Here is a 25,399-nt window from a genome sequence, read left to right on the forward strand (position 1 = left end):
AGCTAAAATATTTAATTCCTATGTAACTGTCCACATGAGAGAAACCAGAAGTATAGATGTCTGAGAATCACTTGTACAACATCTGCATACAGACTTAACAGAGAAGAGAGTAAGGAGATAAAATGAAAACAAGGGTTCACATAACAGAAACCAGAAGTCAGGTAAACAGTACATATAGACACTTTTTTTTTTCTTTAAGACTGAAAAGCTTCATAATGTTAATCTAACAGAGAAAGGAGTTTTAGGAATGAGTTAATCCAGAAAAAGGATCTAATTTAAGATACCAAGATTTGAAGTAAGTTCCAAATATATTCTTAGAAAACACAAGTATATAGAGAAATAAATATACTTTCTTGGTTGGCAATTTAAATTCCTATAAAATAGGTTCACATCAAAATAGAATCTGGTGAAGATAACTGTCTTAGTCAAATTGTGGAGAGACAGCATGACCACAGCAACTCTTGTAAAGGAAAACATTTAATTGGGGCTGACGTAAAGTTTAGAAGTTTAATTTGTTATCATCATGGCAGGAAGCACGGAGGCGTGCAGGCAGACATGGTGCTGGAGAGGTAGCTGATTTCTACATCTGGATCAGCAGGCAGCAGGAAGAGAGCCACTGGGCCTGGCTTGGGCACTTGAAACCCCAAAGCCCACTCCCAGTGACACATTTCCTCCAACAAGGCTACACTTCCTAGTATCACTCCCATAAGCATTAAAATATGAGCCTATGGGATCCATTCTTATTCAGACCAAGGTAACTTTCTAAACTCTTCCAAATAAAATGAAAGAAAATAATCTTGACACTACCTGCATTCAGTTAGCAACAAATAAGTTTTCTCCTATTGTAGGACGTGGAAATAGGGAGGGCACCTACCATACACAGACCAGAGAGGATTAAGAGAGCAGCTTCCTTAAATGTTGTGAAATTTTAACAGTGACAAAGTGTTTCTCAAAATACCCAGAAGCCTTAGCAAAATAGATGCTGACTGTATAGAATTATGAACTATTTAGTTATATGAATTTTTATTTATTAGTACTACTGTGTGTTTATATACGGTATGTGTGTGAGAACGTGTACTATGAAGGATGTGTGAAAATTAAGACAACTTGTGGAGTGGGTTCTCTCCTTCTACCGTACAAAAAGTGCCTCTACATGCTGAGCCACCTTGGCAGCCCTGGTGTGGCTGTACTGAGTGGTTTTAGGGATTACTGGTGGGCCAAAGTATTTTCATAATTCAAGTTATACACAATTTTCACATAGAAAAAAATTACCCCTTGTTCTGTGTACCAGTTTTTTTGAGACAGGGTCTCATGTAGCCAGCCTGACCTTAAATTTGCTATGTAATAGATAACCCTTGTCCTTAATCTTCCATCCTTTACTTCCCCAGTGTTGTGATCACAGGAATGAGGCGTCACATCCCCAATCAGAACAATACCTTAACTCATTTCTTGAGATGCACACTCCCCTTACCTTCCGGAGTTCAACTGTCACTTCATTTCTGTGTCTTCGCATTGTCTACAAATAAAAATAAAGATCACATTAGTATCAAAGTATTAGTACTGCTAATATGCAAATTGTTTCTTTTTAAGAATCAACTTAATCTTCTTAAAAGTTTTTGAGGTTTATTTTATATGTACGTTTACCTGAATATATGTCTCTGTATCACATGTATACAGTGCCCACAGAGGCCAGAAGAGGGCACTGAATCTCCTAGGACTACAGAAGAATGCGAGCCACCAGGTGATGTCAGGAATTGAACCTGTATCTTCTGCAAGACCAGCCAAAGCCCCTAACTATAAGTCATCTCTTCAGCTCCCAAATTTAATCTTAAAAATTAAAAACTATTATTTATTTAATCTGTTTGTTTTTAAGACAGGATCTCACTACATAACCCAGGCTGGCCTTAAATTCAAACTCCTCCTATTCCAGCTCCCTTCCAAGTTTAAGATCATAAGCCTGTGCCATTGCATCTACCTGATCAATTCTTTTTTAAATAATAAACTGCAATTAGCTAAAAAAGATGACAACTGAGCCAGGCAATGGTGGCGCATGCCTTTAATCCCAGCAGGTGGATCCCTGTGAGTTCAAGGCCAGCCTGATCTACAAAGTGAGTTCCAGGACAGCCAGGGCTAAACAGGGAGACCCTGTCTTAGAGTGGGTGGGGGCTGACATTGTTTTATCAAACATCTGTTGATTGATTTGTATAAACTGAGGAGTAGATTGGCTATTAATGAACTACTATTCTATCTAAACTGCATGTGTATGTTTTGTTGCTATTGTTGGTAGTGGTGGTGATGGTTGTGGGGGGGAAGGTGAGCGTGTGAGCTGTGTCCTCGCTTCTGTATATTTTGCGTAGGAAATCTAAACTGCCTTACTCTCTCCTATCTTGTCTCTTGACAAATACCACAGAAACGATCACCTGTAGTAAACTCGTGGGTTCTAAGCAAGGGGGTGCCGTTAAATTCCCTAGGAAGAAAATGGACATAGAATCAAGAATGCCCACACCCTCATCCACAAGCTACCTCATTCTTCCAGTAAGTTATAGTTTTGCTTAAGGCAGTCAGACGAGGCTTATAACCAATGAAGTGATCTCTAGTGATTCATATTTCAAAGTATCGTGCAATTTGCACTTGATTACAGCCTGGTCCTGTATGAGCAGCTGCCACATGCTTCTGCTACCATACCTTCCCTAACACGATGGACGCTACCCCCTCCATCTATGAATCAAAATAAGTTCTGCCACCTTAAGTTACTTCCTTCAGGTACGTGCTCACGGCTGCTGTAACAACCCATGCAGTGCAGACAGGCTGTTGGAACTGGCTTGCAGGAGGAATGTAAAAGAGTTTACAAACAGGTACTAGGGAGCAAGAGCGCATTCTGTTATGAGCCAAGGAAGTCAGAAATTATGATGCCAGCAGAAATAGAGGTAGTAAACATTGTGTTCACGAAGTTCCATAGGAAAACAAAGATTCTATAGGAACTAGACCAAAAGCTAACCATGTTACATTCTGGGGGGAAAAAAATCTGACTACATTCTGAGAATTTTAATGAGGCTGAATTCAAAAGTAATGAACTAATTTGTTTGGAGAAGGAAACTTCAAGATATCCTATCATTCAGGTTACTGCTTGGGTGGTGCTCATTGCCTTTAGCCTGCTTTATAGCAAGAACTCTAAGCAGAAAACAGAGAATATGTAAAATGTGCAATTTGATAAGGAAAAGGGTGTTAGAAGCAGCAGACAGACATGACAAAGCTGCTGCAAATGTTAAGGAAGTAAGGGCAGTAAAGAAGAAACTGCACACTGTAATGACACACTAAAAATAGTTTTTGTCAGGCTTAAGAGTTGGCTCATGGGTTAAGAGTGTTTGCTGATCCTTAAGAAGATGACAATTTGGTTCCTAGCTTGCTTATTGGGCAGCTCATGGCCACCTGCAACTCTAGCTCCAGGAATGCAAACGCTCTTCTTGTTTCTGAAAACAACTACACATCCATGGTGTTTTAATGGCAACATCCCATCTATAAAAGACTCAGCATTGTAAAACTAAACATTTGTTTGAAAAACTCATTTGACAGCAGAATGTCTGAAAAACGAGAATACCTCTGTAAGAGACCTCTGCTCAAAAAATGGCTGCCTGGAGAAGTCTACTGCCTGGGTTAAGCTATGAAGACATGTGGCCACTACAGCCACAGCAGAACTCGGAGTCCAATTTTGCAGGAATGAAAAATACAAGGGTTCAAGGGTCATGAAGACTTACACCAATGTTTCAGAAGAGGTCAAGCAATGTGTGGCAAGAGCAGATTCACTGCAAGGAGAATCTGTGTGGCCACTGTATAAAACTAAGGTAAAGCCTAAATTTCAGTGATGACCCCAATGTGCTGAAAATGTCAGCAATACAGGATGTCTACAGAGAGAAGCTGGTCCAAAAAAGAGGCCATGTGTGCTGCAAGGAATAGAGGTGTAGAGTGAGGTCACCTCAAGACCAGTGGGACCCACATAAGGGTTCTGATGCCAGACATGGGATACTGGGCTTGGTCTTTCCATGTTAGGTCTCCATTCCTCCCTTTGGAATAGGAGTGATTATTCTCTGTCACTGTAGACTGAAACCTGATTTCTTTTTAATTTATAGGGACTCACATTTAAGAGATTGCCTTGAGTCTCAGAAAAGGCTGGATTTTTAGACAAAGCTGAAACTGTAGACTTTGAGCTGTATGTATTTGACCATAAATTTATGGAGAGCCAGTAGCAGAATGCCATGGTTTGAGTATGAAATGTCCCCTACAATCTCATGTGACTGCTAAATTCACTTTCTCACTAGTTAACTTCCCAAACAAGTAAGAAATTGGCAAGATGAACTTTGAAAATCTTCCAATTATATACCTCAAATGACTCCTTCAGATTTAAAGACAAATGCGTTACTTACTTACTTACTTATTTATTTTTAAGCAAGAACTGCTAGACTGGGGGTTGGGGACCAGACAAAACAAGGAAGAAGTAACAAAGAAAAGAAACTGATGGTTCAGTGGTTAAGAACACTGATTGTTCTTGCAAAACAAACAAACAAACAAACAAACAAACAAAAACCCATATTTGATTCCTGGCACCCACACAGGGGCTCACAACTATCTGTAACTCCAGGCCCAGGGGGATCCAATGTCCTCTTCTGGCATCTGCTAGCGCTGTGCACATGTGAACACAGATATGCAGGCAAAACACTTATACATAAAATGAAAAACAATTTTAAAAAGAATAAAAGTTGATAAAACTGAAAAAAGGCAAAACAATGAAATTCAGTTCTCGATCTATCTGAAAGCAAAATCAGCATAAGTGACAAAACACAGAAAAAAAATAAACACAGAAAGAAAAACAAAGGAGGTCACAAACTTCTTATACTGGAAATCAAAATGGCAGTAACACGGTCTATAACATAACAAGAAAAAGAATAACTGGAAATATATAAATCTGTTAATTTAGATTACCTGGTTGAGCTGAAAACCAAATTACTATGCCTTAAACAACAGAAGAAGTTAACAATACTATAACTAATGATGAAATTAAATTTCATCATTAAATTAAATTTGTAATTTAAGTGTTTTCCTGTCAGATTTAAATGGAGAAATTTTCTAATGTCTGGGGGAAAAATCATAACATCACCTCTTTTCAAAAATAAGACAAGGTAAGTAACAAGAATACTACAAGCCAATATTCCCTATGGCACAGATGTGGAAACTCTTAAGCAAAAAAATTACAAAATAATATTCAATATATAGTAATTCTTCCCTATCAGGAGCTTTTCTTTCCAAGCTTCTACCCACTGTCAACTGCAGTGTAAAAGTATTAAATGGGGGCTGGGGTGATTGGTCAGTGAGTGAGAGTGTTTGTTGTGCCAGCATGAGGACTTGAAATTAAAATCCAGATGTTACTCCTGACACACACGCAAGCACACACACACACACACACACACACACACACACACACGCACACACACCCTGGCATGTCCATGCATGCCTGTAGTCCAAGCATTAGAAGGTGGAGAGAGTCTGGCCCCAGCAACTCAATAGCCAGCATAGCTGAAATGACCATGTTACAGGTACGGTAAGAGACTGTTTCAAGTGAATAAAGCAAAACATGCCAAGTCCTTCTATAGCTCCCACTCATAAGCCAATAAGTACACACGATATATACACAAATTCATATAAAGCACACAAATTCAATGAAAAAACACAAAAAAACTATTCTGTACCATTCTGAGCAGCATGATAAATGCCACCTTCCCATCCGACAAAGAATCCCTTTGTTCTGTTTAGTAATTACTTAACACCATGTTAGCTCTCTCAGTAGCTGTGTAGCATTGGACTGTGTTCAGGTAACCCTCATGTGGCATTCCAATGCTATATTAAAATGCCCAGTTGTCTTCATTCACCCTACCTCACCTCATCTAATCTCATCTTGTAGGCAGTGAGCCACCTCAAATCATCATCACAGGAGTACAATATGATAAAGTATGTTGAGAGAGAGAGATAAGCCATGTAAACGTTATTATAATATATTGTTAAAGCTGTTTAACTTCTGCTAATCTCTTACTGTTCAGTTAAACAGATTATCAATATTTATATATAGGGGAAAGTTAGTTATATACACAGTATAATAGTATCCATACCACAGTTTCAGATACCAGTAAAGATCTTAGAACGTAGTTCCCGAGGGTTGGGTGGGGGCACGTGGGCAAACAATGACATACTGTACAAAACTATACACCATAACCAAGTGAACTTTACTCCAGAATCCAAGACTGTTTCTGTATTAGAAAACTAATCATTGTGAACCATATTAGCAAACAAAAAAGGATAAAATATTCGACAAAATTCTATAGCCAGCTGGGCATGGAGGCATACACCTTCAATCCCAGTATACAGGAGTCAAGGGGCAGGCTGCTCCCTGGGAATTCCTGGCCAGCCATGGATACATACCAAAACCCTGCCTTAAAAACAAAACAACAACCCAAAGGAAAAACATATAGTTATCCTCTTGGCTAAGGGAAGTAGACCAAATTGCCGGGGAGAAAATTAGGATCTTGGGGGTGGGGTGGGATGGGGGTAAGGGGAGATGGGGAGAGAAAAGGTAGAAGGGAAGGAGGGGGGACTTGGGGAATCAGGAGAATTGGGATAAAGGAAAGGTGGATAGGGGAGCACGGAACCACAATTCTTAGTTAAGGGAGCCACTTTAGGGTGGGCAAGAGATTTGACCCTAGAGGGGCTCCCAAGTGCCCAAGATGAGGTTCCCAGTTAGTTCCTTGGGCAGCTGAGGATTGGGAATCTGAAATGACCCTATCCTAGAGCAATACTGACGAATATCTTGCATATCATCATAGAACCTTCATCTGGTGATGGATAGAGATAGAGACAGAGACCCACACATGAGCACTGGACTGAACTCCCAAGGTCCCAATGAGGAGCAGAAGGAGGGAGAACGTGAGCAAAGAAGTCGGGACCACGAGGCGTGCACCCACCCACTGAGACAGTGGAGCTGATCTACTGGGAGCTCACCAAGGCCAGCTGGACTGTGACCGAAAAAGCATGGGATAAAACCGGACTCTCTGAACATGGCGAACAATGAGGGCTGATGAGACGCCAAGGACAATGGCACGGGGTTTTGATCCTACTTAATGTGCTGGCTTTGTGGAAGCCTAGCCAGTTTGGATGTTCACCTTCCTAGATATGGACGGAGGGGGGAGGACCTAGGACTTACCACAGGGCAGGGAACCCGGACTGCTCTGTGGACTGGAGAGGGAGGGGGAGAGGAGTGGGGGGAGGGGGAGAAGGGTGGGAGGAGGGGGAGGGAAATGGGAGGCTGGGAGGAGGTGGAAACTTGTTTTTTGTTTATGTTTTTTTTCTTCTTTTCTTAATAAAAAAAAACAAAACAACAACAAAAACTAAACCCATGCATAATGAGAATCTTTCAGAAAAATAACAAAAGTGGTTCTTCAAATCAAACAAAAGAACTACAAAAAACAAAACCAAAAAAGACGTAAAAACTGTTAATAACATCTGAGAACACAAGTCTGAGTATCTTCCTCAAAAGACTGAGAAGACAAAGATTTCACTTCCACAGTTCTTAATACTATAATGCCAGGAGCTCTTGGCAGTAAAGGAAGGTAAGAAAAGGAAGCAAAGATACACAGACCAGAATGCAACAACAACAAAACAAAAACAAACGAAATGGTCCCCATCTAGAGTCAGCACGACTGTCCATAGAAAACCCCAAAGAACCTACCAATAATTTCTGTATCTAACTAGTACGTTCAATGAAGTCACAAAACAAAAAATAAAAACACAAACTATACTTCTACATTAGCAATAAAAACACAGACAACAGCATTTACAATAAAATTTTACCCTTTGAAAAATTTACATATTTAGGATTACACAAGCTACAATTTACTGGAGATTCAGAGAGAGGCACATTTTAAATTGCAGTAAACAGCAAAAACAACAACAACAACAAAAAACTAAAACCAATTCCTGCACCCTACGATAGATGTTCATATGCTAAGCCTGACAAAGCTGAGCCACAGACACTGGGCGTGTACCTTTCTCAAAAACATATTAACAAATGTGATGTTAGTTAAAAAAACCAAAGAGGTGCTGAGGAGACTCCTGAGTGGATACAAGTGCATGCTGTGTCAGCAGGCCGACATGAGTTCAGATTCTCAGCACCCACATAAAAAGCCAGGAGTGGGTCCCTGCATTTGTAACCTCAGCACTGGGGATTGGGTGGGTGGTAGAGACAGGAGGATCACTGGCACCTGTTGGCCAGCAGCCAAGCTGAAAATCAACATACACCAGGTTTAGTGACAGACCACTTCAAGGGATACAGCAAATAACTATAAAAGAGAATCGTCTTCCTCCATTAGAACAGTTGCGTGCACACACACGTGCACACACACAAGCCCTACATACACACACATCAAATGAGCCATCACACAAACACCTCAGATTATTATCTTAACTTTGCTCCACCCAGTGGGGTGCAGGACCACAAGGTAGGGAAAACGGCAGTTATCAAGGTGGCTGTAGTCCAATCAAGCTGGATTTCTATAATCTAGCAATACATAAGCAAGACTTGTATGAATAAATTACACAACACTGATAAAAGAAGTCAATGGGAAGATGGCTTGGTGGATGAAGAAAGTGTTTACCATGCAAGCAATATCTGAGTTCAGGACCCTTGAATTTACATAAAGCCTAGGTAAGGCATACATCTGTAAACCTAAGCACTCCTATGCAAAACAGAAGGAAGAAAAACGGACTGTCTCAAGGACATAGAAGGTGAGGATCAATACCCAAGTTTGTACTCTGACCTCCAAACCTATGCACACCTTCTTTCCCCCACCCTGCTTGCTCACTCGCTCGCTCTCTCTCTCTTACACACACACACAAACGCCAATTTTTTTACATTTTAAAATTAATCCAATGATTATATAAACAAATGGAGAATATAATGTTTATGTATTAGTAGATGTAACTTGGTAAGGAAGTCAGTTCTTCCCATAATGATACAAGTTTATAAAACAATTCCTATCAAAATCCCTGGGATTGTCCTATGGGCAGCCTGACAGAAAAGCTTTGTAATGACACCAGATGTTGGCAAAAAGAAAGTTCATACCTTGTTGGGGAATATAAAACAGAACAATAATTCAAGAACAATTGATATTCTTTTTTTTTTGTTTGTTTGTTTTTTTCGAGACAGGGTTTCTCTGTAGCTTTGGTGCCTCTCCCAAACAACTCTCTACAACTAGCTCTTGTAGACCAGGCTGGCCTTGAACTCCCAGAGATCTGCTTGCCTCTGCCTCCCGAGTACTGGGATTAAAGACGTGCACCACCATGGCCCGGCAACAATTGATATTCTTAAACAATCAAACTACCATAGGACCCAGACACTAAACTTTTTTTTTTTTTTTTTTTTTTTTTTTTTTGGATTTTCGAGACAGGGTTTCTCTGTGGTTTTGGAGCCTGTCCTGAAACTAGCTCTTGTAGACCAGGCTGGTCTCGAACTCACAGAGATCCACCTGCCTGTGCCTCCCGAGTGCTGGGATTAAAGGCATGCACCACCACCTCCCGGCCTAGACACTAAACTTCTAAGCATTCATCCCAGTAGAAAGAAGCTTATTTTCATAAGAAACCAATACACTACGTTTAAAACAGCTTTACTTCTAGCAGTCAAACAAAAAAAGCAACAACAAACTATTTTCCACACCTAAACTGCAACACATCTATACCATGGAACATTGTTCTAAACCAGTAACACGTGTATAAGAAAGTCAGATGATGGGCTGGAGAGATGGCTCAGAGGTTAAGAGCACTGACTGCTCTTCCAAAAGTTCTGAGTTCAATTCCCAGGCAACCACATGGTGGCTCACAGCCATCTATGATGAGACCTAGCGCCCCCTTCTGGCATGCAGGCACACATGGAAGGAATGCCATACACATAATAAATAAATAAATAAATAAATAAATAAATAAATAAATAAATCTTTAAAAAAAAAAAGAAAGTCAGATGATGAGATTAAAAGGCTTCAGGCTAATGGCATGATTTGGATAAGTATCCCCCAAAGGACCCTAGCCTATAGTATTACTCGAAAGTTCGAAGTCTTTAAGAAGCAGAACCTAGTGTAAGAAAAATAGGACACTGAGGGTGTGACCTCTCCCTAATAACTTTCTTTGCTTATCCACTGCCAAGAATGAACAGGGTTTCCTCCACCATACACTCCCAACATAATGGTACTGTGTGGCCACAGGCCCAAATGACCATAAATTTCAACTCTGAAACCATAAGCTAAATAACCCTTTCCTCCTGGAAGCTGACTATCTGAAGTACTTCATCGTGGTATAGGAAAGCTGATTAATAATGTAAAAAACAGACCTCAAACTAACAATCTCATGGACAATTCTGGTGATGTTAAATCTGGTTGTTAATTTATTAGATTAAAGTATGGCCAGGTAGCTGGCTAAAAAAACAAACAGCCTGGCGGTGGTAGCACACGCCTTTAATCCCAGCACTCGGGAGGCAGAGGCAGGCGGATCTCTGTGAGCTCGAGGCCAGCCTGGTTTCCAAGACAGGCACCAAAGCTACAGAGAAACCCTGTCTCAGGAAAAAAAAACAGAAAACAAACAAACAAACCTCATTATTATCAGTGTTTAAGTAGGCACTGAGTTCATTCTTCTCCAGGTGGCTTGGCATTTAGACATCAATGAACTGTCTGGTGTATGTCTGTAAGGGTGTCTCAAAGGATAGTAGCATCTACGTTGGCAAGCTGAGTGAAAAAAAAAATCTGTCAGCAACATAGGTGGGCACCAGCCAATAAGCTGAGCATCCATGCAGAACATCTGGGGAGTCTTCCTTCTCTGCCTTGGAGCACACTCCCTACGCTTTGGACTCACAGTGGTTTGCCTGCCTTTCCCTTGCTGCCCCTCATGGGCCTTCAGCTTCAGCCAGAGCAACACTGGACAGTGAGTCTTGAGAACAACTGGCTGTTAGGTTGTCGTTGGGGTGTGTGGAGAAGGAAGTGTGACAATGCCACTGCAGTGAGTTTTAAGAAGCCTTATATTTTAAGTAAAATCATCTTCTTAATAATAAAACCAGTAACTTTTGGAAAAAGTTCAGAGAGGGCTGCTTTTCTACAACAACTGCATTGTGTCTGGTGGGGTGGGGCCTGTAATATGCTGCTGCACCAGGTTAAGCCTGAGGAAAAGTCCTAAGATCAAGTGACAAGGAAGCTAACGATAAATACCCATTGCATATTGAGAACGAAGTCCCACCCCAGATGAAAACTGCAGAGCTAAACAGTAAAACAATTATTTAGTCAGAACTTCAAAATGGCCCCAGCAGGCTGTTTCTTACACAAGCAGATGTGTTGAGTTTACTACAGAAAAGCAGTCTCCAAAAATTAATCATGTCCCTAGACATTAGAAAATAAACCACAATAAACAGAACCATAATCAGAATAAGAATGAATGGCAAGAACTGGAAGAGAATGTAAGCTCCTCCTTTTCAGATATGAAATACCAGAGTTAAGTGATAAAATATAAACTGATTACTATAGCAAAAATTTAAAGTAAAGACAAACAATTTAAAATATCAGGATGTGCCGGGCAGTGGTGGCACATATCTTTAATCCCAAAACTCAGGAGGCAGAGGCAGGCTGATCTCTGTGAATTCTAGTCTAGCATGGTCTACAGAGCAAGTTCCAGGACAGGATCCAAAGGTACAGAAAAATCCAGCCTCAAAATAAATAAATAAATAAATAAACTTAATATCAGGGTGTAAGAAATGATCAGAAATAATTCTGAAAAAGAGAAGAACCAAAAAATGCTGAAATACAATAATAAAACACAAAAGTATAAACTATTAGTTTCTATAGATTTACTGTATCCAAAAAAGCAGTCATTTGCTTCTGAGCGGGCTTTATACATTTTATTTTATATTTTATTGATCTAGTTTATTAACAATTTTATCTTTTAAAAAGCAATAGCCCAGCCGGGCGGTGGTGGCACATGCCTTTAATCCCAGCACTCGGGAGGCAGAGGCAGGCAGATCTCTGTGAGTTCGAGACCAGCATGGTCTACAAGCTAGCTCCAGGACAGGCTCCAAAGCCAGAGAAACCCTGTCTCGAAAAATCAAAAAAAAAAAAAAAAAAAAAAAAAACTCAAAAAAAAAAGCAATAGCCCTTAATGGAAAGTGGTTAAAAAATAAAATAAGAGTATCAACTTAAAATAAAATGACAAACCCAGCCTAAGAATCTACACTGACAATAATAAATACAGATTGCAGCAGGAGTCACACACGTGTGAGCAAACCACAAATCAAACTGATACTATAGTCCACAAGTTGCATGAATAAAAATATACCTCAATAATTAATAATAGCCTCATTATACTTGTCCCTTGACCTATCAACTGTCTCCCAAGCATTGTACCTAGAAATGGAGTGTTTAAATTTTACTTGAGGAAAGGAAGGTGAAAGACAAAATTTCCAGACTCAACTTGGCTTTGTAGACTGTATAAGAACACAAAATTGCCTTCGTCTCCAGTAGTGACAGATAGAAAATTATTGCATCTTGTGTTGATGCCCTTTAAGGACTGCCAAGTAAGCATTCATGTTTCATGGTATTTACGACAAAGCTACTTCTATAATGCAGTAAAAGCCATAGGGCAATGAGGCATCAACCTCCTGAAAGAACAAGATGTTACCCTCAAAATCAGAATTGTGAAGCAATGACAGAATTCTGATGTCATCACAACTAAGTAAATTCATAGGTCCAGGCAATAGTTATCAATAATTTCTACCATCACAAACACAATCTGACATTATATACCTTACAACAGAATTATATTCCACTCCCTTAAATTGGGAGGTTTGTATAAATCTAATAGAAGAAACAATATGTCTTTAAAGCTAACACTTAGTAATAAAAAGACAAATTACACTATGAAAGCATGGCAGATATGCTAGGTAGTAATTTCTCCAAAGGGAGACAATGACCAGCAAACATATCAGAGAAATAAATACACATGAAAACCACCTGAGATGCTGCCTACAGGATGGTTAAAAGGAGGTCTAGTGTTGCAGCTCCGTGGTAGAGCACTTGCCTACTTGTGCAAAGCCCTGTGTTTGCTATCTAGTACAAAAATTAAAAAAATAGGTGTGTATAGAAGGACTATGGGAAACTAAAACAGATCAACAAATACAATGTACTCTATTCATTAACTATGTAGCAACAACAAGGAATAAAATACATATTAGTAACATCTAAGAACTTTGAGCCACATACAGTTCTTAACTGCTGAGCCAGCTCCCCAACCCTTACTTACTAAAGGAATTCTATGTTCCTTTCCTCCTCACTCCCTCTTTCCCTCCCTCTCTTTCCTCTCCCTTTCTCTCTGTTAAGAACAATTTCAGTCCCAGGGGATCTGACAGCTTCTTCTAAACCACTTGGGCACCAGGCAGTCTGTGCCTCATAAGGGACTCTGTGTCTCAAGAATTTAAACTCTTAGAGCAGCACTATGAAATAATTTCATTCAAGAATGCTAATCAAATTAGAAAAAGTACAAAGTGTGATTACTAGAAACACAGAGATGACTCAGTGGTAAAAGCACTTGCTGCTCTTACAGAGGACCTGAGTTCAAGTCTCAGCACCCACATTAGGTAGCTCATAATTGCTTATACCTCAGATGAGGGGTGGAATCTAACTCCCATTTCTGGCCTCCCTCTTAGTCCCTACCCCTCCCACCTCACATACACACAAATAAAAACTAAAGAATTAAGAGTATTCCTGTCATCTTGATTTGGTGACCACTTCATGATGTACACATATGACAAACAGGCAGTTTATCATTACTTTAATTATCCTTCAATAAAGCTACTTGAAAATAAAATTAGTGAATGAAACCTGATTCAAATTGGGAAAAAAAAACCCACATATCATGCAGGCTAATTTTATGTCAACTTGACACAAGCTAGAGTTATCTGAAAAGAATGAGCTTCAACTGAGAAAATGTCTCCCTCCATAAGACCCTGCTATAGAACATTTTCTTAATTAGTGATTGATGGGGGGTGGGTCTATTGTTGGTGGTGCCTCCTTCCATGTTGATCCTTGGTTCAATAAGAAAGCAGGCTGAGCAAGCCATGAGAAGCAAGCCAGTGAGCAGCATCCTCCACGGTCTCTAAATCAGTTCCTGCCTCCAGGTTTCTGACCTGCTTAAGATCCTGTCCTGACTTCCTTCAATGGCGGACTATGATGTGGAAGTGTAAACCAAATAAACCCTTCCTCCCCAACTTTGCTTTTGGTCATGGTGTTTTATCACAGCAATAGAAACCCTAACTAGGATATATACCTAGTACTTTTTTTTTTTTTTTTTTTTTTTTTTTTTGGTTTTTCGAGACAGGGTTTCTCTGTGGCTTTGGAGCCTGTCCTGGAACTCGCTCTGTAGACCAGGCTGGTCTCGAACTCACAGAGATCCGCCTGCCTCTGCCTCCCGAGTGCTGGGATTAAAGGCGTGCGCCACCATCGCCCGGCTACCTAGTACTTTCTTAGACATTAAAATCCTGACAGTGGACAGATGCCACAGTTCAGCAGCAAGAAGATGGTGACAGTGGGGTGACTGGTATTGAGGAGCGTAAGTGGTGTGAATTCTCACTGAAATAGGCCACAAAGGCCTTCTGCACCCCACAGTATATTTCTGGACCCTTTTACATAATCAATTCCTTATGACATCATTCTTCAGCTGAGTGTTCAAGTAATGAATGAATTTACGAACATGCCTCTATACCTGTAAAACCCAAAAGCTCTCAAGAAATCATCAGAGCTGTCTGCTATGATGCTTCATTTTAACCGATAAGACTTTTATAGACTCCTGATGATTGTCAAGTTAAGCCTTTTGGAAAAACTTTGAGAATGTACAAAAAGAAAGCACTGTCTTCTGGGGTCTGGGTAGAGTTTTTGAAGCAAGGTCTCCCTACACAGCTTGGGCTGGCCTCAAAAGCAGTGACCCTTCCTCCTCCCTGTCTCGGACTCTCAAACATGGATTACAGGTCTTCAATAATACCTTTTGCTCCAATTTGTTTGAAGAGAGCTGGTCTCCTCTAAACAGTTAAGTACTCTTTGACTGTGGAGACATCCCTCCAGCCCCACAAAAGCTCTTTAATAAACATATTTTTAAAATGCTAATTGCTGTAAAGTTGGGCATATCTATCTATACAGACCATTCAACTTGTACCTTATCCTTGTACTCATTTACACTATGAATACCAACATCAAATACATGTAGCTTACATACAAACTCCTGACGCAAGGTCCAGAATGTACACACCACAATGAACCTGTTTCAACCTTCAGACCTCTTTCACCTTATATGAAAATGCTGAGGGCCTAGTGTGGTGGCACAAGCCTTTAATCCTAGCATTCAGGAGGTATAGGCAGGTAAACCTCTAAAAGCTTGAGATAGTGACTTCCAGGTCAGTCAGGGCTATACAGTGAGATTGTACTCCTAAAGGGGCGAAGAAAGAGAAAGAAATGAAGAAACTGCTGACTTTGCCTGGAGACAGGGCTCAATTGTTAGTGGCTGCCCTATATGTATGAGGTCCTGGGTTCAAGCCCCAGCACTAATAAGTACTACTCTTACTTGCTTCTTACAGTCTGACAACCTGTCTTAGTTATATGAAAAGAAACTGCAGTCCAAACAGACATTCTGCTGTGCTTTTTAGGTTCTATTGTTAGTCTTCTTGTAGGATAATCAAATACCTGAATTAGTCACTAAATGTCTATACTGGCTTTTCATACTAGGTCGCCTCATTACAGACTGCCATCTGTAAATGAACCTATTTGGAGTATTCTACCACTGAAGGCCCTGGCATCCACCACATACACGTGTGCACAGCACTACAGACTGACAGGATATGGCAGATTAATACATAAATGTTTGGACTTGCTCCCTTTCCAGCACCCTCCACGATTTCCACTGTCCTATCCCTACAACTCTAGTTTTATAGTTCAAGCCAGTAACACTGTGTACTCTGCCCCCAAGCAGCAGGATTATACGGAACCCCTAGACAAAACCCCAACAACTTATCATTTCATCAAACAGCCATTTTTTTAAACAAAAGGACCCACACTCAAGGTTAAACATGGTGTTTAATGCTCCAATGCTTTAAATTGTTTTAAGTAAATATATTTTATCTAGGTCTTGCTATATGAGGGATGGAAACTTTAAGAAACTATATAGTCACTGAGAGTCAGAACTCCATATGCGTTTTAACTACATAAAATGAAACGCCTTTATTATCTGCTGTCTTAATTAGGGTTACTATTGCTGTGACATCATAACCAAAAAGCAAGCTGGGGAGGAAAGGGTTTATTTGTCTCACATCTCTGCACTGTAGTCCATCATTGAAGGAAGTCAGGACAGGAACTCATGCAGGGCAGAAACGCAGAGGTGGAACTGATGCAGAGGCCATGGAGGGTGCTGCTTTACTGACTTGCTCCTCATGGCTTTCTCAGCCCACCTTCTTATAGAAGGTAGAATCACAACCCAGGGATGGTGACACCCACAGTGGGCTGTGCTCACCCCCGTCAATCACTAACTAAGAAAACGCCCTACAGGCTTGCCTTCAGCCCATCTTAGGGAGGCAGTTTCTCAATTAAGGTTCCCTCCTCTGATGATTCTACCTTGTGTCAAGTTAACATAAAACTAGCCAGTACATCTCGGTTGCCCAGGCTGATCTTGAATTCCCCACCTTTCTGCTTCCCCCTGAACAGAGATCCCCCCTTTAAGTACAGTAAGATAATAAACTCAGTACTTAAACATCTGTTATTGTTGTGTGTGCATGTATGATGAGGGGGACACATAACGCCACAGCATATATGTATAGGTCAGAGGGCAACTCTATGGAGTAGGTTCTCTCCATCCATCTAGATATGGGTTTCGATGCAAGTGTCTGTATCCATTGAGTCAAGTCATTAACCTCCGCGTTTGCTTTATGAGACAAGGTCTTTCACTGAAACTCTATTTTACCAACGTGGTTAGTCCTATTGGTCAATGAGCTTCCAGATCTGCCTGTCTCCACAATTCCATAAGCCTGGCTTTTACATGAGTTCTGGGGATCCAAACTCAGGTATTCATGTTGCGCAGTCATCTCAGCCCTAGCCTGGTATCTGTGGAAATCCTCTACGTCATAATGTGTCAGCACTTGGCGTGCATAGTCACTACACTCTAGTTACTCATTCTTCGGGTAGGGGACATTTTGAAACTGTACTGCTACTACCTTTGCATGCTTTCCTATCTTTTTTTTAACAACTTTATGTGCATTGGTGTGAAGGTATCAGATCCCCTGGAACTGGAGTTACAGACAATTGTGAGCTCCCATGTGGGTGCTGGAATTGAACCCAGGTCCTCTGAAAGAGCAACCAATTCTCTTAACCACTGAGTCATCTCTCTAGTCCACTTTCCTATCTTTTAGATATACACAGGAATAAAATCTTGGGTCAAAACTCTGATTAACACCTTGAAGTACTAAACTTTTTTCCAGAATGGCTAATAATTCTACTACACATGTATGAAGGTTCTGATTTCTGCATCTTCCAAAGGCTTATTATTATCTAACTGCAAGCATCCCAGTTTACAGTACACCTCACTGCTGGTTTAGTTTGCTAACGTAATAACATTTGTCTTTTCTTGTGCTTGTTGGCCATTTACCTACCTTCTTTGGGGAATGTCTATTCAAATCAGTCAGTTTTTAACTGACTAGTTTAATGCTGTATTGGTGCACTGTGGTTTTTATGTATTCAAGACACAAGATGCCAGGTAAAAGCACTTACCCACAAGTCTGATGACCTAAGTTCAATACCTAGATCCCACAAGGTAGCCAAAGACCAGACTTCCAAAAGTTGGTCTTTGATCTCCACACATATGTAGGACTATGCATACATGCACACACACAAAAATAACAGTTTGAGCTTCAGAATCATCCAGGAAGATGTGTATGAAAGTAGGTATGGTTATAAATAAGATAGTTTATGAACTGCAATTGTTCATTGTGTGAAGGTATCCAATTCTCTTTACTTTGTATTTCTTTGAAAGTTTCTAAAACAAAACTGGCTTCTGGTTTTCTGCAACTAGGAACAGTACTGCCAAATGGGTGAGTGGGTGACAACTGTATCTCTAAGGCCTAAGTTTTCACCTTTGTGACAAAAGAGGCTTGGATCATTAAACTACCAATGTTCCTGCTAGTTCCATTTTTTAAAATTCAACTAAATATGAAGTTTACACTTCAAATCTGACTTACCAATTCTAACAATGTACTAGAAAATGTATTTAGCTAAATCTGATACAACTAAGTGAAAGAAAATAAAACTGCCATAATTAACAATACAGCAGAAGAACAGAGCAGTACAACTACTCCTCAAACTCCCACAGAGCTACCTGGGCAAACCCGTTGTGTGCGACAGTACTCAGGGCAAGAGTGTTAAGTGCAGCCAACCCAGGGCAGTGCGTATGGCTAAGCAGCCACATATCATCAGCTCACGAAGAGTAACTAAAATCTGAAGTATGTATCATTCTCAAATAATGGGAAAGTTGAAAACCTGTATTAGAAAACTGCAATACCCTAAGTCAAGGAACATCTGTTTCCTTCAGCTAAATCCCTCATTTCTAGAAAGGTCCTAGGTTGCACTCCCCAAAGCACCTTTTCTTCAAACACCACCTCCTTTAGAACATTCTCTACATTGTAGCCCAGCTTCATAATCTGGAGGTCGGGCCCTTATATGAGATCTTGTAGCTGAATTTCTTTCAGGTAACAGGAAATACAGCAATGATAAAAAGTTTTCAAATGTCCAGCGATAAAAAGGTAACCAAAAATGTTTTAATAAGCCTAAAGTGTTTGAGGTTTGCTCGGCCATATCACATCATGACTTTACTACGGTCCCAGGTCTGAACATGTGTGCACTACACTTCATGAAATATTACATGCCTGAAACACCTCAGGCTCAGGTTCTAGACTATTATATGCTATAAACATAGAGCTGTATACATATCTTCTGCTGTTCTAGAGAAACATAATGGGGAGCTGGGGGCTGAATCAATGGTTAAGATCACTTGTTCTTCTTGCAGAGGGCCCTGCACCCACATGGCAGCTCACAACTATCTATTAATCCAGTTCCCAGGCTTCCAATGCCCCCGTCTGACCTCTACAGGCACCAGGCACACACATGGCGCACAAACATACATGCAGGCAAAACACTCATACACATAAACCTTTTTTTGAATTAAAAATTAAATCCAAAAAAGACAGTGAATTATATTTGAGGGCCAGTAAGACAGCTTCTAGGTAAAAGCATTTACTGCCAAGCCTGGCCAATGAGTCCAATTCCAGGCCCCACACGACAGAAAGATAGGACTGACTTCTGTAAGCTGTCTTCTGACACACACACACTCTCTCTCTAAATAAATAAATATATTTAAGTTTTTTAAATTAAAAATTGCAGAATGAACTGCTGGTCTGAGTTTCATCAAAAGCCACCAAATGATTTGGGGCTTGGGTTTAGTACACAATTTCCAACAGTTTCTGAATAGCTTTAAATATACTTCTATTTCATGCTACATATTTATGTGAAGTGTCATTCTCAGCACTGATGCATCTACCTCATTATAATGCAAAACTGTTTCGTCTTTAACATATGGTAAAATTACATGTATACCAAGAACTGATTTAAAATAAATTTCTTTATGACTATCAGTAAATGTTTTATTTGTATACCTATTTTATATACCTATATACCCAGTGTGGGAAAAGTTTACAAGCCCTGTCCCAGAAATAACTTTGTTAAAAAAAGAAAATAAAAGAAAGCCATCAAATTCAGTAGCTTTATCAGAATACATCCACACACCCATTTATTTATCAACTATCTACTGTTCCTTTTGTGCTCAAGGCAGAGGTGAATAGCCACATGAAATATAGCTCTCCAAAATGCAAATTATTTGGGCTTCAAAGATTATGGCTTTTTACAGAAAAAAACTTGTTCTACAACGTAAAATACACTAAATAGTGCTAATAACTTTTCCTGCTTTTAAGTCTCAATGCCAATGCTATCTCAGATCATCTATGAGATTTCTAAGTATATTACTCCCAACTTGTCTTTTTGCTCTCACCAATACAACTCTTCAACTGCAACCAAAGAATAAAGAACAGTTCTCTATGTACAACTCACTCCTGGGAGGAGAGGTTTCCACAATCTAGCTCCACCTATCCTATTCAACTTTCTAACCACTCCATATTTAAGAAATACTCCATTATTTTAGTTCCCTAAATACAACCATGTTACCTCTTCAAGGTCCACCCAACACTTACTACCAACTGACACACCTACATGTTTACCTACCTTGAACTTAAGCAAAATCATCTTCATGAAGCCTTTCCTGACTTGCCCAGGCCAGTTTGTATAGTTGCTTTCCCCAAGGGACCCACTGTACTAAGAACACATTTCCATTAAAGTGTTTCCTTGCTTCCCATAGTTCTGTACCAATCTCATTCTTCAACTAAGAACCCTGAGGCAGATTGGGTGGATGGCTAAAGGGCGGAGCTGGGAAGTTGGAAATCTGAGTCTTGCCCCTTCCTAGTGTCACCTTTTTAAGCGATTTACCTAACTCACTTTCTTTATCCAGGTAACAAAACTCTGTGACAATAAGAGTATTCTTACAAACCAAGTGTTTTGCTCACAGTTAAGTGCTCCACAATTACTGATTATCCTTATCTTCGACATTTTACCCCTCAAACTCAGTTCAGAATTCAAATAGTTAACAGTTAACTAAGAGGAAGAAGTAAAAAAGATTCTTCAGCACACACACATTATTTATTTATGACCATTTAGATTCCAGAACTCACTGTCTTCATATTCAAGCTATTTAGGTTGGAACGACTTGTTAAGGTTTGCCTAAAACCCTTCTCAGTCCTGTGCCCTAAAAAGTCCTTCAAATCCACACAAACCACAGGCAAGTAGTGCCTACAGAAGCCAGAAGAGGGCACTGAATTCCCTAGAACTAGAGTTATAAGGTTGTGAGAGGTGACATGGGTACAGACAATCACGCCCTGGTCCTCTGGATGGGCAGTGCGCCTTACCATTGGCAATCTCTCCAGTCCCTCATATTTATAACCTTTATGGCCAAACCCTCCGCCTGGGACACAGGGAAACATTAAATGTTATTAAATCTGCTTTACAATCACTATGGTCTATGAATCAAATAAAAAGGGAAGAAAAGGCTACTACAGAAAAACACACTGACAATATCAAAAATAAGAGACTCAGCGCCCAAACACGATGAAGAACAACAACTCCACAGGTCTAAGAATAGAAACGCCCAATCTTAACATATCTAAGAAGCTGAGGACATTATTTATAAAAAGGAAACCCTAATACCTATACACATAACAAATGTTCAGAAGAACCAAGTAAACTAAGAGGACAAAGAACAATCTAAGACAGAAACATGCTATTCCAAAAGAAAAGAAAAATTGGTAGATAAAGAATTCTATAACCCAGAAAGTCTTGACAGTTCAGCCATTACCTTTCTCCTCTCTGACACCACTTGCCAAGACCACTGTCACAGGCTGGCAAGCTGTGCACTGAACACCTGATCAGCATCAGTATCTGACTGAAACTCCCTGGATCAGGAAAAAAAATCATTACTTTTCATCTTTTTAATCATTGTTTCAGAATAATTCCATATCATAACTGACATGAAAAGACTATGGCAGAACCATAGAAATAACACTTACATCTATGTGCCTAACTATTTTAATACCCCCTTCTCTTCAAGATAAAAGAACAGACATGGAAGTGATGCTACAGCCACACCTTGTACTAACAAAATAATCTTGCCTTATGAATGGTGTCAGTTACACAAGACAATGCCACTGACTCTGAAGCCAGGCTTTCTAGAAATACCCTTTGTAACTTCTTTACTTGATAGCTAAAGTCAGTTACTTTTTTCTCCTTCAAGTGTTGTCCAGTATGTCATGACTCACCTAACTAAAATTCATTTCAGCAAATATATAGTAACTTTCTTATTTGTGACAATTCTTTATCATATAAACCCTCTTGTCAAACAATATCATTTTCAGCATATATTCTAAAACACAGCATCAATTAAACTTTTTAACAACAACAAAAAAAGGCTGAACTGGGAGTGCTGATAAACACCTGTACTCCTACACTCAGAAGAGGCAGAAGGATCAAGGCCAACCTAAGCTACAGTGTCACAAACAAACTTAATCTGGGCTAACCATTTAACTTCCAGTTTACAGAAAATCCTGAGGATGGTGCAGAATATGAAGAACAAACTAAACTACACCATGAGAAAAACCTGTGTCAGGACCTAATAGGCTCAGCCATATGAAACTGCTGATACTTGGTTATTCTGAACTGCAAAAATTATAATTTCCCATGGTGCAACACAATGTAAGAACACTGACCTTTACTCCTTTTCCAACAAATTAAACAGTGGGGAGCACAAGGGTGCACACACCTGTAACACCAGCACTACAAGAAGAAGCAGCATCAATTAAAGTTCTAAACCAGACTAGGCTGTGCAACAAAGCTTGTCTCAAAAAAAAAAAAAAAAAAAAAAACCAGTAAGGTTGAGGATGTAGCTCAGTCAGCACAATACTTGCCTAGCGTGCTCGAAGTCCTGGGTTTGATCCCAGTACTAAATAAGCAGAAATATCAGCTCAAGGTCATCCTAGGCTATACAAGTTTAAAGTCAATCTGAGTACATACACGAGGACCCTACATAAAACAAAAAAGGCCAAAATAAACAAAATGGTGAGCAGACAACAGCCAAATGTGGAAGTAACCCAAGTATTTACTAATAGAATGAACAGACCAACAGTTCTCAACTTTCCTAATGCTAAGAATCTTTTGACCCCCCAAACATAAAATTATTTCCATTGCTACTTCATAACTGCAATTTTGCTACTGTTATGAATTATAATATAAATACCTGCATTTTCTGATGGCCTTAAGTAATGCCTGTGAAAGGTTGAGAACTGCTAAGACAGGCAAAAAAAAAATGCAGTATATACATAAAATGGGCTAATAAAGGCAGGAAACTTTTATACATGCTATAATATGTATGAATCTTGAAAACATTATGCAAAGTGAAAATAAGCCAGTATCAAAGGCCTGTGTCTCGATCCTTATCTAATAAGTGCATGCCTTAATCTCCAAATACTTTACCTGGCAGATTAAAATGTTTGCATTTTATTGGCAAAGTAGAAAGGAAAGGTGGTATAGGGTTAAAAGTCTCAGTTCAACACTGTACTGTGTCTTTTCCCTTGTTGGCAGTCTGAAGACAAGATGGTCACTAGCAGCTCTAGAGTCACCTATGGAGTTCGACCAGGGTTCTCACTCTTGCTGTCTCCTCAAACCATCAGGGTCTGATGGGGAAATGGGTTGACATGTGCCAGCAGTGATGGGTTCTTCAGCACACAAAGGACAAGTTTCATTAGGTTTTCCTAACTGACCTTTCTCGAATGAATGACTTAAGAACCATCTATGCAGCAAGGGATCTTTGTACAGAAAACAAAACAAAAACAAAAAAACCTTAAGACCATACAAACACACACACACACATACATACATATATATTTTGCAGGGCTGATAAGACTGTTCAGTGGTCAAGAGCACCAGTTGCTCTTGCAGAGAGCCTGGGCTTTAGCACCCTCATATTCTACAACATCTGTAAACTCCAGTTTCAGGGGATCCAACACCCTCTTCTGACTCCTCAAGCACCAGGGATACAGTTGGTACACAGACATACATGCAAGAAAAATACCCATATGCAGAAAATTAATTAAATATATATATATATATATATATATATATATATACATACACATACATACACTTTGGGGAAATGATGTGCCAGTGGTATCTAGAATGGCTGTATCTATTAGACTGTTCTAGTGCTTGCTTTGTTCCAATCATATTATGAAGCAGACAGTGAAGATACAGAGTGGTGCCCTCAAAAACCTCACAATCCAGTTGGGAGAACAGACAAAACACAATTCAATATATTACCACTGCTACAATAACAAAGATATATGCAAATTCTCTCAGGAGCAAATAAAAGTACCATGATCTAAAGTATTTAAGAAGAAGGGATTAGCCAATCAACAGGAGGCAGAGGATATTTCAGTCAGCCAAATAGCCCTGAGAATAGAAACAGCCCTGGCAAAGAGAGGAGGATAGGACTCCAGATTAGGTATAAGCATATAAGAAGTTCAGTGCTGTAGAGCTTAAAGGGGTGGGAAAGAGGAGTGGCAGTGAGGAGGAAAAACAGCATCAGGCTTGCTAAAAGATCCTAGTGAACTGAAGGAAGGGCACCACTTTGAGAAACTGTTTTACTGCCAGGTGACAGGCAGTAAGGCCTCGCGTGCAGGGAAACACAGTTAGAATAAAGTGGTGAGGCTAAAATCCAGACACCGAGAGTGATACTACACTGACTAGCATCTGACTGAAGGTGAAGGTGAGGAAGGAGTCCAAGAAGGGTCTCAGGTTTCAAATTTAGTCACAGCTAGGGCAATGAGAACACAAAGAAAGAACATGGCTTTACACGCATTGAGCATGAGAAGCTGCTGAGGTGTCCCTACGAGCCCCTCCAGCAGAGGACTAAAATAGATTTCACTCCTGCTCTTGCCATCCCCTCCCCGCCCCAGAGAAGTGATGGCTAACACTAAATGCACTGCTGGTGTAAACAAAACTTGTTCCTAAAGGAAGACTCAAGACAGACCCCAACACATGCCTAAACTTAATGGATAGATAGGCAGTGGAGCTGGCAAAGCCAAAATGAAGCCCAGGGTGAAGGAACTAGGAAAAGCATGCTCCCCACTAGGAAATTCAAGGAAACTGGTGCCTGACATAGAACAGAAATTCCTGAAAAACATCACATGTTGCAAATTTAGTAAAGGACAAAGAAATACCAGGAAGGCTGGAGCAATTAAGCACCTTCAAGGCACTGCATGCAGTTAAACAGAGCTAAAAAAAGAGATTGGGTGGATACCAAAATCACTCTGTTCAATTGCTATTATTTACAAAGGCTAAATATCAATGTGCCAGTAAAAATAAATATGAACTAGTATGAAATTTGTACTAATCTTCCTTCTAGTTCACATTCAAGGATGACTTTGTTCACTTTACAGAAGTAAATTACAGCAAAATAGATTAAGTTTGCTCCAAAAGAAATTATTACTATCTTACAATAAGGGCTGCCTGGAGAGCTGGCTCCCTGGTGAGCGCTTACTACTCTGGCATGAGAGTTCAGTTTCCAGCACCAATGGGAGGCAGCTACAAAT

At 39.9% G+C, this 25,399-nt stretch overlaps 1 protein-coding gene across 1 annotated transcript in view; it reads right to left on the reverse strand.

Moving 5' to 3' along the window:
- Positions 1–25,399, reverse strand: part of LOC121457940 (importin subunit alpha-4) — a 72,495-nt gene that overhangs the window by 41,435 nt on the left and 5,661 nt on the right. Inside the window, exon 2 of the mRNA XM_041667030.1 lies at positions 1,472–1,516. Coding sequence (XP_041522964.1) covers positions 1,472–1,516 — 45 coding nt within the window. The remainder of the gene's footprint in view (positions 1–1,471; positions 1,517–25,399) is intronic.

This window comes from Microtus oregoni, unplaced genomic scaffold (assembly GCF_018167655.1).
Source record: "Microtus oregoni isolate MIOR12 unplaced genomic scaffold, Mior012 000001F_ref0000356, whole genome shotgun sequence".
Taxonomy (NCBI): domain Eukaryota; kingdom Metazoa; phylum Chordata; class Mammalia; order Rodentia; family Cricetidae; genus Microtus; species Microtus oregoni.